General features: G+C 36.8%; 1 protein-coding gene and 1 pseudogene across 1 annotated transcript in view; both read left to right on the top strand.

Moving 5' to 3' along the window:
• The window catches only part of CEP70 (centrosomal protein 70), a 77,819-nt gene that overhangs the window by 33,765 nt on the left and 25,557 nt on the right, over positions 1 to 18,497 (top strand). The window contains 4 exon segments of the mRNA XM_036850795.1: positions 633 to 689; positions 10,941 to 11,022; positions 11,127 to 11,215; positions 12,654 to 12,728. Coding sequence (XP_036706690.1) covers positions 633 to 689; positions 10,941 to 11,022; positions 11,127 to 11,215; positions 12,654 to 12,728 — 303 coding nt within the window.
• LOC118894451 lies at positions 15,026 to 16,456 on the top strand (annotated as a pseudogene).

The following is an 18,497-nucleotide window of genomic DNA, read 5'->3' as shown; positions in this document are numbered from 1 at the left end:
AACTCTTCAGTGTGACAACCAACACTGTCCCCTAGTTGTGGTATTATCCCTCAGTTAAGAACCCATAGAGTTCATTTTCAATACATATACAGATTCATTTACAACTGTTTTCTTATAAAAATAGAGTGATATTATACATTTGTGGCTATGCAACATTTTTTTCCGTTATCAATTCTCATTAGGATGTACAAATTTACATTGTCTCTTCTCATGCCTCATCATTTTCTATAATATGGATGTGCCATTATTTATTTAACTTTTCCCTTGTTGGCGAGTATTTAGATTGTATCTGAGTTTTCACTCATAAATAATGGTGCATCAAGCAACTTTGTTCATCTTGAGTTACAGCCTTAGGCACATATTTCTGTGGGAGTGATTGCTAGAGGTAGAACTGTTTGGACAATATGCATTTAATAATTTGAGATTTAATGTCTGTGGTTATTTAAAAATATATACATTAAAATTAAAATATATGGCATAGTATGATACTTGCTTCTGGCAAAAATCACTTAAATTTTTTATGAATTTGCAGATAACCTGTATGTTTATCACTGTAATTTGCAATTGTATAGAGAGAATAGTAAATGTTCCAATACCACATTTGAAAATAACTCAACTTATCTGTTTTCTAGGTTGCTTTGCCTAATTGATTACTATGAATCTAAAATTAGAAAATTTCGTAAACAAAGGTACGACTAGTCCGGTATTACAATTTTTAAAGTTATTATCTAGTCATGAATTACAACAAAAGTTTCTATGGACTTTTGAAACAAATATGCTTTGGAAATCTACCTGATATATGTGTAATTTACCTAATATGTTTAACTACAAATTTCTTTTTTTATAAAGATCTTCAAGACTGTACCACTTATGTTAAAATATATTGTTGCATTTATATTAAAATATGTATATTTAATATCACCAAAGTATCGGTCACAGAAGAAATAGTATTTTTCTTTTGTTGAAGTATTATAATTTGTTTTACTGATGTCATCTAACCACTAGATAGTTACTGAGTGTATCCACAACGTGTGTAGGATTGGATTAGCTGCCTGCCAAAGTACAGCCTAATTAGTATGCAGATTTATATGAGATAAAGATAAAATGTCATAGTGGAAAATCAAGTATATAGAGTAAAACATAGTTGTCACATCTGATTAAAGAAATAAGGGTAAAGTTTAAAAATAATGGTCTTTGACTAACCAAAAATAGCTGAATGATATCTAAGGCCAAATAATCTAAAGTGCTTTAATATAAAGTCATTAAAACGGTGGCTATTCTGTTTCATTGTTTATAAATGGAACAGTTCTTTTAACAAATATTTGAGCACCTACTTTCTGCCAAGTTCTGTTTTTGTTACTGAACAGATAAAATAGATAAACTAGAATAAAGCAGATAAGTTCTCTGCTTTCATTAAGCATACATTGTCTAGTATTCTTGCCCCAAGAGTACTGACTCCAGAAACTCAGGAAGACTGATGGCGGAGCTGTGCTGGTTGCTGATTCCTTCTAGCACCTTGGGGACTCTTAAAAAAGAGCAGAAAAAAAAAAAAAAAAAAGAGCAGGATGCAGGGAAGAAGGGAAGAAAGAAGTGAAAAATGAAGGAAGGGAAGATGAGAAAAGAACAACTAATGATAGAGCAACTCCTTGCCTTGTTCTATTCAGAAAGTAGTATTATACCAAATAACTTCAGGGACCTTCTAATTTTCAAATGAAACTGTGTCGTTTAGATGGTAGGCATGGTGTTAGATTGATTCTAGAGATAAGACAACGTTTTATTTATTTGTTTGTTTATCTTGGCTGCATCAGCTCTTCCTTGCAGCATGCGGGGTCTTTTTTTTTTTTTTTGCGGCACACAGGCTCTTCGTTGATGCACGTGGGCTTCTCTCTAGTTGTGGCGTGCTGGTTTTTTTTCTCTCTTTACTTGTATCACGTGGGCTGCAGAGTACGTGGGCTCTCTAGTTGAGGCATGCAGACTTAGCTGCCCCGCGGCATGTGGGATCTTAGTTCCCCCACCAGGGATCGAACCTGCATCCCCTGCATTAGAAGGCGGATTCTTTACCACTGGACCACCAGGGAAGTCCCTAGGACAACGTTTTGAACACAGTTCTTACCTTCCAGGAGTTTGCAATCTAGTAAGGGAGATTAAATATAAACACATTAATAGTTAAAAATAATATGAGACTTAAAAGACACTAAGACATAATGTCACAATAGAGTAATTACTAAAAACTGTACAGACAGTAACTAATACAGGAGTTGATAACAGAAACAAATTTGTTTTAGATGGAGTAACCAGGGAAGCCATTACAAAGCAGATGGGGGTTGTGCTTGAGGTTGAAGAATAAGTAAAATTTGGGAAAGTAGAAAGGCAAAAAAACCCACTGCTTATATGCTTTGAGCAAAAGTTCATAGATGTAAGAGAGTAGACTTTTTTATGGTACTATAAGCCAGTTTGGCTGGACTTCATACAGGACCAAGAGTAAGCTATAAATGAACAAAAAGACATCATTTGCCTTGGAAAGAAGGGAGGCACTTTTTCCTTTGATACAGAAAAGCTGGGTGATGGGGTTGTAGGTATGTGTATTAGTCAGGGTTCTAGAGAGAAACAGAATCAATAGAATGTACATTTATATGCAGAGAGAGATTTATTTTAAAGTAGTTGGTTCATGTGATTGTGAAGCTGGCAAGTCTGAAATCTGTGAGGCCGGCATGCAGGCCGGAGACCCAGGGAAGAGTTGACGTTGCAGTGTTGAGGCTGAAGGCAACCTGAAGGCAGAATACCTCCCTTCTTGGAGATTTCAGTCTTTGCTCTTAAGGTCTTTAACTAATTGCTCAAGGCCCACCCACATTATGAAGGGTAATCTGCTTTATTCAAAGTCTATTTATTTAAATATCGCATCTAAAGCATACCTTATGACCATATCTAAACTGGTGTTTGACCAAGTAGCAGGGCACCATAGCCTAGCCTAAAATGAACAATCATAGTATGTAAGAGTAAAGAGAAGGCAAATGAAGAATTTCATTTGAGAGGTTGTAAACTGTTAGGCTCACAGAATCAGGAAAATAATGAAAATGAGTAAAGCAGGTTAGGTGGGAACTGTGGCAAATTGGAGAGCTGTGTACCATCTGTCTTAAGGGGGCAGTTAAACTGTACACGCTGGCCAGTTGATGCCATGCAGGAATGTGAGCCCACTGTGGCTAAATCTGCTTTTTTGAGAAGTTAGAATGTTAGGTTTATAAATGAAATCAGATTTTTAATGTTTGCAACTAAAACTCAGTGCTCTGCAACATATTATATGGTCCAGACTGAATATTATTTGAAACCTTTGCTCTATATCTTTAGTAAATTGTAATCTGGATTCAGGAGTTGGTTGACTTTTTTTCTGTAAAGGGCCAGACCGTATGTATTTAGGCATTTTAGTCTATATAGTCTCTCACAACTACTCAACTCTGCTGTTGTAGCATGAAATGAGCCACAGACAATAAGTAAATGAATTGGCATGGCTGTGTTCCATAAAACATTGATTTAAAAAAGCCTGCTAGATGTAGCCCACAGGCAACAGTTTGCTGACCACCGATCTAGATGATGAAGAGAGAACATTTGGGATTAGTAGTAAGAGTAGAGAAGATTTAGTATAGCCATCATTGAAACGTGTTGTGTAGAATGTGGTGTGAGAGGTTGCCTCTGAAGTTGTGCAAACTGGCATTCTCTGACTAAAAATAATAAAAGGATTGAGCCATTGGGGGTGGTGGTGTTGAATCTGGTTGTCATGAATTTGTAGTGAAAATCTGGGATTGAGGAATGAGGACCTTGGAGGAAAGGAATTACTTTTTTGCTTAGCAATCCTATCATCACTGGTCTAGCTGAAGTGAAATATAATACTTTGGCCGGTACAAACTACACTCAGGTCAGATACTTGGATTGAGTGTCTCTCATTAAGGGAGAAGGATACAGGAAGAAAACAGGGGCTGCATTATACATAATGTTCTCACAGGTGGAAAATTAGAAGTCACTTATACTTTGCAGTGATGAAGAGTCTGCCCTGAGGAGAGTTTTTCATAGTTCATAGACTGAACAACGTTTATCAGTCTCTTTTCTAAGAGTAAATACTAACTTGATAGATTGTAGCAACTTCAAGGTGGATTTTGAGATCCATTTGATTATTTATATAATATTTATATTAATATTATATATATTATATTAATAATCAATATAATTATTTATATTAATTATATCACTTAAAAAAGAAGGCGAAAGAGGTGAAAGAGAAGAGAAAATGAAGGAAGATGGGCTATGATTTGGAGGCCTAAGTGGGATAAACAGGAAGCAGAGGAGGAGGACGTATACACCTGTAGAGCTAGGGGAGCAAGACCAAAGGAAGAAAACAGATGAGACATGGGCCTCTTGCAGAGGTAGAAGCCCTCTGTTTAGCACCCATTTTTTAAAGGCAGCGTTGTCCAAAGTTTTTCTCATCATGAAACACAGAAAGTGATATCTGTGTACCACACTGGGGTCTGGCCAGTTGTCCTGAGGGCTGAGAGAGATGAATATTTTGGCACATTTGTATTTCCTTTGCACAGCACACCTATGGCACACCATCCGGACCCTCATTTTAGGGCGCAGGCTTGAGAAGGCCTCCAGAGAGCTCGTGAAAGGCAGTTTCTGAATACTATGGACTGGTATTCCTTTCTGCCTCCATACATGAGAAAACTCAGGGAAAGCAGAGGAAGCTGCAATCAAGGCAGCAGATATTTGAATCAAGCGTTAAGCAGTTGGAAATCTTAGAAAACTGCAAACCTGGTATAACCTCTGAAACAGGAAAAGTAAATTTTAAAATGATAAGCTCTCAGCTATGTTACTTTACCTACTTTTTAAAAAAAATTAATTAATTTAATTTAATTTTGGCTGCATTGGGTCTTCGTTGCTGCGCGCGGGCTTTCTCTAGTTGTGGCGAGTGGGGGCTACTCTTCGTTGCAGTGTGCGGACTTCTCGTTGCGGTGGCTTCTCTTGTTGTGGAGCACGGGCTCTAGGTGTGCGGGCTTCGGTAGTTGTGGCACGTGGGCTCTAGAGCACAGGCTCAGTAGTTGTGGTGCACGGGCTTAGTTGCTCTGCAGCATGTGGGATCTTCCTGGACCAGGGCTCGAACCTGTGTCCCCTGCATTGGCAGGCGGATTCTTAACCACTGTGCCACCAGGGAAGCCCCTACCTGCTTTTCTTTACCCAGAAATATATATCACTGTAGATTACTATATCACTATATGGTAATATAGATTAATATATCACTGTAGATTACATGGAATATATTGCTAGCTTTTTTTATTAGTATTTCCCTGGCTTGGTAGATAGATTAAAGAGCCAAGGAAAGTAACGTAGGAATAAAACCTACAGGCCTCAGATTGAGTTTCTTCTGAGATGTCAGAGATATTTGGAAAGTTACCCCAGGGAAAATAGTTCTATAATGAATTAGTAAAGTGAAGTCCCCTTGTCTAATTCCATCCTTCTTTTTAGATAGAAATTTTTAAAGTGGTCTTGGGAAATGGAAGCAGGTGGTTTTGAGGTTAACCTCTGACTGAACATGATTTGAATTAGGCAAGAAAATAAAACACAGGATTTCTCTAGTTTTGCTCTTTCTCTCCATGCCTAAGGAGCATGATCTTCAACACTGGGTCCCTCCTGAGGCTTCTGGAGGCCATTGGAGAAAGGGTGGGAGGAATTTGTCTGTGGGGATCCCATGTCCAAATGAGAGTCTGTGGATGCTTAGAATTATGTTTTTACTTCAAGAAAACCACAAAATCTGTCAATGCTAAATAAAGAACTACAGGAAAAGAAAGTGAGGATTCTTTACTGAAACTCATTTCCCTTTAGGTCTGCATACATTTAAAATTGGTCTCCTCTACTATATTCTTATATTAGGTTTCTCTTGAGAACAAGTGTAGCCATAGTGGCAGGTATTTGAGAGTATATATAGGGAATGATGTGAGTGCATAGGTTTTGGGGCCAGACATTTCAATTTGAATCTCACTACTACTACTAACTATTTGAGTGGCTTTGAGCAAGTTAAATAACTACTCAAACTCCTCACCTGTTAAATGTGAAATAGTTTGTATAAAACATCTATCTTAGTACTTGTTATATAGAGGCTACTCAGTCATCCTTATTTTAGTCATCTTTCCTAAAATGGTCATTTGTTCAAGGCTAGCATGTGTTTTAGAAGAAGGTCTGAGGGATATATTAGTACAGCTGTCTCGAATAGAAATGTAAGGCAAGCCACATATATAATTTTGCATTTTCATGTAGCCAAGTTAAAAAGTAAAAAGAAACCAATGAAATACATTTTAATATATTTTATTTAATATCCAAAATATTATCATTTCAACATGTAATCAATAACATTATTAGATATTTCACACTCTTTTTTTCATTCTAAGTCATTGAAATATGGTATATATTTAACTTACAGCACACCTCAATTCAGATAATAAATTTTCATCAGAAATACTTGACCTGTATTTAGATTTCACGAAGCCTAGTTCAAAAATAGACTTATATACTCAAATTGTTCTATACATACCTAAAAGTTTTCTAGCACCTGAATCAAGTACAGAAAACTTCTTTCCTTTAATATTTACATCCACATTTACAAAACTGGCTTATCTTTTTTAGAATAATTGGTTTGACTGAATTAAAGGTATATCTGCTTGAAAACTATACCCACCTTAAATTCACTAACTCTTCTATTTAATTCAGAAGGGTACTGCAGTATTGAAAAGCAGCTCTAAATCAATCAATAGCAACAAAAAGTTCTTCAAAGTTTTCTTGTCATTTTTACGGCCAATTTGTATGCACTGTGGATTAAAACTAAAATCTTCTACCGTAATATTAGAAAATGTGTGTAAAGTCAATATTGATTTGTGTTATGAAAAGTTTTCATTTCAGTGTAAATTCTCATAACCTATTAGCTTGTCACAAATATGGCTTTCCTTTCTTTGGCGCTTCAAATATATTTTTATTTTATTTTATTTTTAAATATTTATTTATTTATTTATTTTTGGCTGCGTCGGGTCTTAGTTGCAGCATGTGGGATCTTTCCTTGTGGTGCATGAGCTTCTCTCTAGTTGTGGCGCATGGGCTCCAGAGTGCATGAGCTCTGTAGTTGTGGAGCTTCAAATTTAGCTTACTCATATGTAGAGTGATATTGGTGAGAAAACATAAACCACACTACCATTTTTGTGTTTGGTTATTGAGCATTTGGCAAGCATTTTGTTTGTTTGTTTCAAGAAAATATTGAATTCAGATTAACAGTACAGTTAGTCTTTGTAACTCTTCCATGACTCAACCAATTATCATTGGCAAAATACACAAGATTGTTAAAGTCATTGTTTTCTATTTGTTTCAGTGATTCTGCAAACTGGTATAGCATTTACACAGGTGCTGTATAATTTTAACAACTATATTCATGACACTGTCATAGTCTGCTTCAGAAAACTGAGCACATTTATAATATGTGTTTATATAGTATAACAAAGCAATGAGAAACATCAGTCTTTTGAACATTCCAGTAAATCTGGATTTTTGACGTTACAAAGCTAGAGCACCTTCCATTGTGGAAAAAAATGATTTTTTCATATCTAGCTGAAATTCTTCTTTGATAGATATGTAAAATTCAAAGACACACCATAAGTGTGATTTTTTTTTTTAAGACCTCAAATTGTCAACATTTCTTGGTAAATCTGGAAGTCCTCTGAGACAGAACATTCCCAAAGTGTTAATTGAGATATGATTCATCTAAAGATAAAGAAACATATTTGCAATTTTTTAAATTAAATCAATTCATCTTTGATGTTATAAGAAAGGTCTTGTATTCTCCAGGCAATTGTTCGTGGGCTTAATTGAAGATCTTTCACTTTTTTATAAAAATAACTTTTGTTTTCTCATAACTTTACAACAAAATTTCCATAACAAATGATTTATTTCATGTAAGGACAGTTTCTGTTTTTGTGCAACACTTCAAAATGTTTTATAGGTGGCCAAAATTATAAGCTCAGATTTTGCTAAAAAATTATTTTAAAAGTTTTTGTTGTATGGTTAATTTTGATTTCGGTGACAGTCATTCTTTTTTGGCTGTTGAGAGGAAACTTCTTAATATATTCATTATGTATTTGCTGAAAATGCTTCCTATCGTTACCTACTTTATTATCCTAAAAGATTTTTTATATAACAGCTTTTTAAAATAACAGCTTTATTGAGATATAATTCACATGCCATAAAATTCACCATTTTAAAGTATACAATTCAGTGATTTTAGGATATTCACAAAGTGTGTCATCATCTCCACAGTCAATTTTAGAACATGTTCATCACCCCATTGAGAAACCTCATTAGCAATCACTCCCCACCCTGAGCCCCTACTCTGCTGCAACCCAACATCACAAAATATACAATTCCATTTACATGAAATGTCCAGAATATGCAAATCCATAAAGACAGAAAGTAGATGAGTGGTTGCCTAGGAATTGGATTGTAGTGGAGTAAGGACTCAGGGCAGAGGGGAGATGGGGAGTGATTGATAATGGGTATGGAATTTCTCAGTGGGGTGATGAACATGTTCTAATATTGATTGTGGAGATGGTGACACAACTTTGTGAATATCCTAAAGGGATATCTCATTGTGGTTTTGATTTGTGTTTCCCTAAGGACTAATGAGGAGTGTCTTTTTATATGCTTATTGTCCGTTTGCATATCTGTTTTGGAGAAATGCCTACTCACATCCTTTGCCCATTTTTAAATTGACTTTTTTGTCTTTTATTGTTGAATTGTAAGAGTTCTTTATTAATTCTGGATACAAGTTGCAAATATTTTATCCCATTTTGTGGGTTTTCTTTTTTCTCTTGATGGTGTCCTTTGAAGCTCAAGAATGTTTTAATTTTGATGAAGTCCAGTTTATCTGTCTTTTTTCTTTTGTATCGTGAACCAGCAGCTTTTCCATTTTGTTCTGCAGCAAATTATAGTAGCATTCATTAGGAAATTTGTGGCATACGTTCTTTCAGTCTCTTTTCTTTACCGTTCCAATTGTACTGTCTCAGATGTTATCATCTCCACTTGATTCTGTTAAAAATCTGTCCATAATTATTTTTTAAACTAAAAAAGTTTAGTTCTTATAATTAAAATAATAACTATATCAATTATAAATTATGATTTATATAGGTATCACCATAAATATAGTATCAGAACAAACACCTTACAATGTTATATTGGTATATAGGAAAAAAAAGCATTCTAACTGAATCAATCCATTGATACTGACTAGACTGGTGGTGTGTTTGTATTTAGTACTACAAACCACCCATGCACCCAGTGCACAACTAGGCCACAACATTAATACCTTAACATGATGCATGGTAGTAGTATGTAGTCCTAAACAATAAAGTCGTGTTTAACAGAAGAATATTTTACACTGCTTCAGTTTTTAAATTTTAATTAAAATGAAATGGAATTAAAAGTCTAGTTCTTCAGTTGCATTAGCTGTATTTCAAGTGCTCATTGCCCGTGTGTACCTAGTGTTTACCGTATTGGACAGCCCTGTGTTAGTGTATCAGGATTTTTAAAAACATTAATACTGATTTTCTAGTCCTTTATAGCTCACAGAATGCTTTGATGTCTTTTTTACTTTTAACACCAGTTCTGTGAGGTAGATGTGACAGAAATTATCTCTTTTTTTTTTTTAAATTAATTAATTAATTTATTTTTGGCTGTGTTGGGTCTTTGTTTCTGTGTGAGGGCTTTCTCTAGTTGTGGCAAGCGGGGGGGCCACTCTTCATCGCGGTGCGCGGGCCTCTCACTATCGCGGCCTCTCTTGTTGCGGAGCACAGGCTCCAGACGCGCAGGCTCAGTAGTTGTGGCTCACGGGCCTAGTTGCTCTGCGGCATGTGGGATCTTCCCAGACCAGGGCTTGAACCCGTGTCCCCTGCATTGGCAGGCAGATTCTCAACCACTGCGCCACCAGGGAAGCCCCTATCTCTGTTTTATAGATGAGAAAACAAATTTTGAGAGACTGACCTACCCAGATAACACAACTGGTTAAAGGTGATGTCAAGACTTGAATCGGGGCCACTAAGTCTGTGGCCTTGTCCACTTATACTCTGCATTTTTAAAAAAAAATAAATTTATTTATTTATTCTTGGCTGCATGGGGTCTTTGTTGCTGGGTCTTAGTTGCTGCGCACGGGCTTTCTCTAGCTGCAGTGAGCGGGGGCTACTCTTTGTTGCGGTCTGTGGGCTTCTCATTGCGGTGGCTTCTCTTGTTGCAGAGCTTGGGCTCTAGGCACGCAGGCTTCAGTAGTTGTGGCACGCGGGCTCAGTAGTTGTGGCTCACGGGCTCAGTAGTTGTGGCTCGCAGGCTCTAGAGTGCAGGCTCAATAGTTGCGGCGCACGGGCTTTGTTGCTCCGCAGCATGTGGGATCTTCCCAGGCCAGAGCTCAAACCTGTGTCCCCTGCATTGGCAGGCAGATTCTCAACCACTGCACCACCAGGGAAGTCCCTGCATTTTTTGATATAGATTTTTTGGTGACCTAAAAGTACTAGACGGAAAAAACAATATGCTTTGTTTGTTTATTCATTCAACAAGTGTTTTTTCACCACCTCTTATGCCCCATATTCTTCTGGGCAGTGACATACAATGGTGAACAAGACAAAGTTCTGGTCTTCATGGATCTTACCTTCTGATTAAGGCATTAGTGAACAAATATATACTATAGTACTAGGTAGTAAGTAGTATGTTCTAATACCATTTTCTGTGAGAATAAGTAGGAAATTTGGCTTAAGTTTTAGTTCATGTTTAGGTTATCAAACCCTTATTATATTGATTTAATTTTTGTTAGCTAGATTTGTTTTCTTTGAAGATAAATTTTTCATAAATACACTGCATGTATCTTTTCATAGGCAATATAGAGAAGATGAAAGTCAGTCAGAAGAAGACTACAGAAGTCTGAGTGCTTCACCCACTTATAAAGGCCTTCTAATGGTATGGGGACTATATGACTGATAAATACTTTTTTTATAAAGCAAAATGATAATCTAAATAATCTCCCAGGAAAGTTAACTATTTTTTAATGAAATGTGTTGCAGTCATTACAGAATCAACTCAAGGACTCGAAATCTAAGATAGATGCACTTTTAAGTGAAAAGGTGAATCTCCAAAAAGATTTGGAAACCAGGTGAGAGAAACTTAAGTCATTTTTATTTAACTTCCATTTAAGCATAAACTGGAATTTTGAATATTAAATAAATCATTCTGTCACCTTTACTCTAAAACTAATGTTGGGGACCTCATACTCATACTCATTTTAGTCATTTGTCTCTCATATCATGGAAAGAGCAAAAACACATACATAGGCAAGGGAAGTGAGAAAATAGGAAGAAGATAAAACTGGGTAGGAACTCAGAATAGATTCAGCCTTATGCCAGCAGGTTTCCCTTTCCCAAATAACTTTATTTTAATTTTTTTTTCCAAATTACTTTAGAATGTCTTATTACTTCATCATATGCCTGTGTTGTGGGAAGGGGGGGAATTAAAACTTTAAATGGCATACAACAGAAAGGTTTATTTATGTACAGCATATTACCACAAAAGGATGGCACTCTACCTGTTAACAGAGAGTAATAAGGAATGCACACTGTTGAGACTTTTTTATTCAACAAATATTTGTTGAATACCTACTGTAAGTTAGACATGGTCTTAAGTTCTGGGATAATATATAATAAGCAAAACAAATACCTTGTTCTTGTAAATCGTATACTTTAATGGAGAGGAGACTGATACCTACAGTAAAAACCATTTCTATAAAGTTTAAAAGCCTGCCACATAATAATATGTAAATTTATGGTTATATAAGTATGAGGTGAAAATTTATAAAACATGCATGGGAAGAATGAAGAGTGAATTTCGGATAGTGGTTACCTGTGGTATGGGAAGGAGAGCAATGACAGTAATCAGGGTCACACATGAAGTTTTAAGTACATGTATAATGTTTTAGTTAAAATATTTGAAACAAATTACTGTTCAACTTTGATAAAGCTTGAGGGGTGGACACAGCACTATTTGTCTTACTATCCTCTATTCTTGTCTCTACATTTGAGATAATTCACTATAAAAACAAGTAATAGATTAATAACAATAAAAATGGGTAGAAAGTTTTGAACAGGGACTACACAGAAGAAGAAACCCAGTGGCCAATAAATACCTCATTAGCAGTCATGAAATATTTTTTTAAATTAATTAATTAATTTATCTTGGTTGTGTTGGGTCTTCGTTTCTGCACGTGGGCTTCAGTAGTTGTGGCACGTGGGCTCAGTAGTTGTGGCTCGCGGGCTCTAGAGCACAGGCTCAGTAGTTGTGGAGCACGGGCTTAGTTGCTCCGTGGCATGTGGGATCTTCCCGGACCAGGGCTCAAACCCGTGTCCCCTGCATTGGCAGGCGGATTCTTAACCACTGTGCCACCAGGGAAGCCCAGCAATCATGAAATATTTTAAGAATTTTTAAGCATATTTGTGACAAGTAACAGGGTATACACTATTGTTTATTATTAAATATCTTTTACGGTATAGTTTTATTAAATAAAAATAAGTGCGTTCAACATGATTTATTTTCTACAGGCCCACACAGCATGAATTAAGACTTTATAAACAACAGGTGAAGAAGCTGGAGAAAGCCCTTAAGAAAAGCATCAAGTAATTATATTTTACCAAAGTTACAAATTTATTAGGATTTTGTATCTTATTATTTATTTTGATTACCTGTCAGCTTACCTCATAGTGACCTTGGCTCAGAATTACCAGGCTGATGGGGGGAAATGACGTTAAAAAGGGATATTTCTGGTTCCACAGTTTTAAAAGCTTCTACTGTATTGGATTTGGCTGTATATGCATCTTAAGTAAGAACAAGGAAAAGGTAATTGTCTGATATAATAAAAGGCAAAGATTTTAATTAGAAAGTTGTCTTTGGAAGTCATGGAGGAATTGCAAGAGAATCATTGAAATTAGAGGTGACAAGGCCCAAATTTTTGTTGGTGGTAGTTATGACATGAATAATATATAGCCTCATCATATTTTAAAACTAAAGGTACCAGAATGAATGCAGTGTGCCATTCATATCCACCACCTCTCTTTTATGACTTTGAAAAGCATGTACTCAGAGGAGTTTCAAAAGGTTGATCCTCAAATAGTGATAGTATTTTCTGAAGATTAGTTATGTGTACTCTTTGATTCAAGGGAATGGGACTTGAAGTAGTGCATTGGGACTTGAAGTAGTGAGCATTGAGATGAAATATTTTAAAAATGACATGAGTTAAAATATGCATTAGATGTATTAAATCAGTTGTATTAGTGTATGTTGATTCAATTTTCAGTGACAGCTGTTTCCTCCTTCTTATGGCAGCACATGCCACAGTGAAAGGCAAGTATTCTGGCCATCCAGGAATTACATATTGAGTTAAATTAAGGAAGGAAAACTAAAAAAGAAAAGAGAAGTGGAAGGTTTGGAAAGGTTACATTCATTCATTCGATTAATATTTTTTCCCTTCCTACTATTGCTTGATATTTTAGGTACCTGTAGTACCTCTTCCTGTCTGCTTGGCATTCTGCATACTGAAATTACAGTGGTAAATCAAATAGAAAAGGTTCTTGCTCTAATGAAGGTTACGTGAAGGGGGAAGGGCAATGAAAAAAATAAAGACAATTTTGATATAGTATAAGTACTGAAGATAAAATAGTGTGAGAGTTGCTATTGTATGAGTTTGGACAAGAAGTGGTAGTGACATGGTCAAAGGTGGCAGTAGTGGAGATAGAACTGATAGGACTTGGTGATGGATTGGGGATATAGGCAGCTGAGGGGGGGGGAGAAAAATCAAGACTCAACTTAAAAAAATCAAAAAATTAACTAATCAAGACTAAGTTTTAGTCCTGAATAGGTAGTTGTTGGGGCATTAACTGAGATAGGAAAATTGGTCAAGGAGCAGCTGGGAAAAGGAGGATGTAAGGGAGATAAAAAGTCAGAGAAGAAGGTGTAGGGGAGGAAAACTTCTCCTCAGCCCTCTTAGGGTCTCTGGCTGGGCCTGAAAATTAAACTGACAAAGACAGATTAACATGAGAAAAGTGTGTAAGTTTATTTAATGTAAGTTTAACCTGACCTGAGAAGAAATGAAGGCTTGAAGAAACTGTTAAGCCTGAGCATTTTACTACTAGGTTTGATGAAGAGTGGAAAGTTGTGGGAAAATGTGATAGTACAAGAGGGTATAAGCTAAGGGTGATAAACTGGGGGAAATTCAGATTCCTCCTCTTCAGAGATAAAGATGCTCCTTTCCTCTGGGTACAGGGAAGGCACCTGTCACATGAGGGTCTTATGGTCTGCTTCAGGGGAGAAGGGGGAGGTCAGAGAGTCCTTCCTGCTCCTGCCATTTCTCAAATTCCTTTAGCTTAAAACATTTCTTATGTCAAAGTGGCATATTTTGGATTTTTTGTTTGTTTTTGTTTTTGGCCACACCATGCGGATTGTGGGCCCTCAGTTCCCCAACCAGGGATTGAACCTGGGCCACAGCAGTGAAGCCCGGAATCCTAAGCACTAGGCCACCAGGGAACTCCCTCAAAGTGGCATATTTTGGAGTGGCATATCCTGATCCCCTTCAGAGGAATCTTAGGACTTCAGTGTAAATGTATCAGTGAAGATACACACACACATAAAGGCATGCACATATATTCATAGAGATATCTAGTCATTTCCTCATTATTCACAGATTGCGTATTTGTGAATTTGCCTATCTGCTGAAATTTGTTTTTAATCCCCAAATCAGTAGTGGTGGCACTTTCACAATCATTCATGGACGTGCCCAGTATACACTTTTTCAGCTGTTGAACAAGGTGATGCTCTGCCCTTTTGTTTTAGCTTTCATAATGTAAACAGTCATTCTTTTTGCTGTCATATGCCACTTTTATTTTTTCATTTTTTGCTTTTTGTTGGTGATTTCTCCAAGATGGTCCCAAGCATGGTATTGAAGTGCTATGTAGTGTTCTACACACAAGAAGGCTGTGATGTACCTTACAGAGAATATACATGTGTTAGAGAAACTTCATTTAGGCATGAGTTATAGTGCTGTTAGCCATGAGTCCAATGTTAATGAAACAACAATATTTAAAAAGATGTCTTTATAAACATTAGCACACATAAAACAAGGTTATATATATTGATCAGTTGAGGAAAATGTGACCAGAGGCATGCAGGAACCTGATCCTGTATTTCCCCTAGCAGCAGTGGTTCAGTCTTCACTAATTCAGTGTACATGGTGACTTTATAGAGTATAACTACCATGAATAATGAGATTTGATTGTGTATATGTTTTATGTTATTCATTTGGGAACTGGTTTTTAGAGTGACTTCACTATTAGACTTTAAAATTGTGATTCAGAACCAATCCCTGCTATATATTTCTGTTGAATTTTGAAGAAATGATTTGTGTTTTGAAGAAAGGATTTGTGTTTTTAGAAATTTACATTTGGAATTTAAAAAAATCTATCATTAATTTGTTTTTAAGTTTGGAACTTTTGTAGTATCTAGATGTGAAACAGAGAATTAGGAATGTTAGATAACTTGCCCATATCGCACAGGTGGTACGTGGAAGAACTTGGAAAGAAATCAGATCCAAACCCAAGCATTTTGGACTCTCAAGCTCACTCTTAACCACCACACTGATAATTAAAACCAAACAAAACACCCAATGAAAAAAACTTTTTCAACATAAAAAATTTTCATATTTTTATTTTCTGCAGGGGCATAGGTAGAATATTTTTTTCAAAGAACTACTGTGATGTTAGGGAATAATCAAAAATAAAAATCTCCAGGGGGATGCGCCGGTCCCCAGCATAGCGGCCGCTTGGCCCTCCGGGCCGGTTGCTTCCGAGACTGCTGCTGCTCGGCTCCTGGCTGTCCTGTGGGCCGTGTCAGTAACCACGGGACCTTGGGGAGCTGCCGCCGGCGGCAGCGAGGAGTCACTTAAGTGCGAGGACCTCAAAGTGGGAAAACATATTTGTAAAGATCCAAAAATAAATGATGCTACACAAGAACCAGTTAACTGTACAAACTACACAGCTCATGTTCCATGTTTTCCAGCACCTAACATAACTTGTAAGGATTTTGGTGGCAATGAAACACATTTTACTGGAAACGAAATTGGTTTTCTCAAGCCCATATCTTGCCGAAATGTGTTTGTTAAAGTTTTGCACTGTAGGATTTTGTGGAATTGGGAGCCTACTTGATTTCATTCTTATTTCAATGCAGATTGTTGGACCTTCAGATGGAAGTAGTTACATTATAGATTATTATGGAACCAGACTTACGAGACTGAGTATTACCAATGAGACATTTAGAAAAACGCAGTTATATCCATAAATATTGTTTAAAAGAAACAGATTTGGGCCTCCTTGATTTTAATAGAGAACTCTCAGTGTGTAGATTTCCAGATTTTCCTTTTTCCGTCTTCACATACCACATTATGGATTCTGTTTAATTTTTTGTTGTTGCTGATGTTTTTGTTTTGTTGTGTCAGTTAAAAACATATTATTCTGAGATTTATTTAATAGAACTTTGAGATTTATATGATAATACAGCCTTTCTTAGGCTACTCTCTCTATAAGATAGATAGCTTATTACTCTGATATTAATGTATTTTCCAAAGGCAAGTTGCCACTTGTCCTTTTTGCTTCTGAAAAATAAAAGTATGACTTATTCAAAAAATTAAAAAAAAAATCTCCTGTCAACCCAGTGAATTCTCTCCACATATGTAGGAAAAAAAAGAAACAGTTTTATATAACAGTTGGAATAAATATCCAGCCAGACTGCAGTGTGCATTAGAGGCAATCTGCTAAAGAGATTTCAAAGACCGAAAGAAATCTCACCCTTTAATATAGCCAGGCAGATATGCAGTCCATCACATACATGGAATTGTCTTTAGCCAAAGGAAAAATGAAACGTATCTTCATGACAAGGAGGAAGTTACAATTTAGAGCTAGGAGCATAGGCTAAGCTCCAACAGGGAAAAGGGGACAAGGCACCCTCTTCCCTGATGTCCACCTTTCGAAGAGATGGTTCTAAGGTACCCAAGAAAGGCATTGCTAGGATATAAAATTGGCAGGAGGCTTACATAAATTTTAACAAGATCTACGTACTTCTTAGAAAGGATTTATAACTACAGGTTTTCCAAAGGAAATGCTACAAGAAAAGGAGGGGAAAGTCTCTCCCCCTCCTTTTTTAAAGAAATTTATTTATTTATTATTTGTTTATTTATGGCTGTGTTGGGTCTTGGTTGCTGCGCACAGGCTTTTTCTAGTTGTGGTGAGTGGGGGCTACTCTTCGTTGCGGTGCGCGGGCTTCTCATTGCGGTGGCTTCTCTTGTTGCGGAGCACGGGCTCTAGGCATGAGGGCTTCAGTAGTGGTGATGCATGGGCTCAGTAGTTGTGGCGTACAGGCTTAGTTGCTCCGCGGCATGTGGGATCTTTCCGGACCAGGGCTTGAACCTGTGTCCCCTGTATTGGCGGGCGGATTCTTAACCATGGCGCCACCAGGGAAGTCCCTCTTTCGCTTTTATAACTAGAGAAAATTAAATTTTTTGCTTTAGTCTGTAGTTACCTTTCAACTAACCAATCTTCAATATCAAATTATATTAATTTAACATGGGAAAGCTTCTTGTTTGAGTTAATATTACAAACAAATTGGTTATAAAATTCTGTTGCTGGGAAGTGATCAGATAGGTCTGCCAGTGCAAGATAACCAAAGGTACTACACTAATTCCATTTAATTTTTCAGTGGTATTTATATTTTGCTAGAAGAAAATAAAATCAGAATTTCATCACCCTAGTGTTGAGTGGACGGGAGTTGAGGTGGTCAGTTAGGACAATGAGCCAAACTGAAATTAACAATCAAGGCTTTATTGACTTACTGCAATAATATAAGAAAGAGGCCAGAAAAGGACTGGCTCCTCGGTGTTCCATTTTTCCCCATGGAATGGCACCAGGTAAGGGTCAGTCAGTGACATGCTGCACACATGACTCCTGTTGTTTCATGGGCCTAGGGGAAGGGCAGGAAGTGGAAAAATACTGAGTCAGAGTGGAAAAAGTATTTTAGTTAAGGCTCCCCCATCCATCCCCCAAAGAGAACTCCAGAACAGGAGTCACCATGAGATTATGGAAAGGCTTCAACAGACACAGTTAAAAGCTATAAAGTGTCTGCACATAGAAACTTATCAACACAGTGTTTAAAGTTGGGAGTGCAGTTTTCTGGATTTCCCAGACTCCACAAAGAAACATAGCTGTTGCTGCTAGCATTGTGGAATGGGTGTCTGCTAAGTATGTGAAGAATTCCTTAGCCATTTTAGGGGATTTTTATGGCCTTCAGGCTCTGCTCACTACTCTGGAGACTATAAAACAACCCTGGAATATTTCTGAGTACAGCAT

The sequence above is a fragment of the Balaenoptera musculus genome, chromosome 4 (assembly GCF_009873245.2).
Source record: "Balaenoptera musculus isolate JJ_BM4_2016_0621 chromosome 4, mBalMus1.pri.v3, whole genome shotgun sequence".
NCBI classification, from domain to species: domain Eukaryota; kingdom Metazoa; phylum Chordata; class Mammalia; order Artiodactyla; family Balaenopteridae; genus Balaenoptera; species Balaenoptera musculus.
The sequence above is the reverse complement of the archived record's forward strand: the minus strand, read 5'-3'. Positions and strand labels throughout refer to the sequence as shown.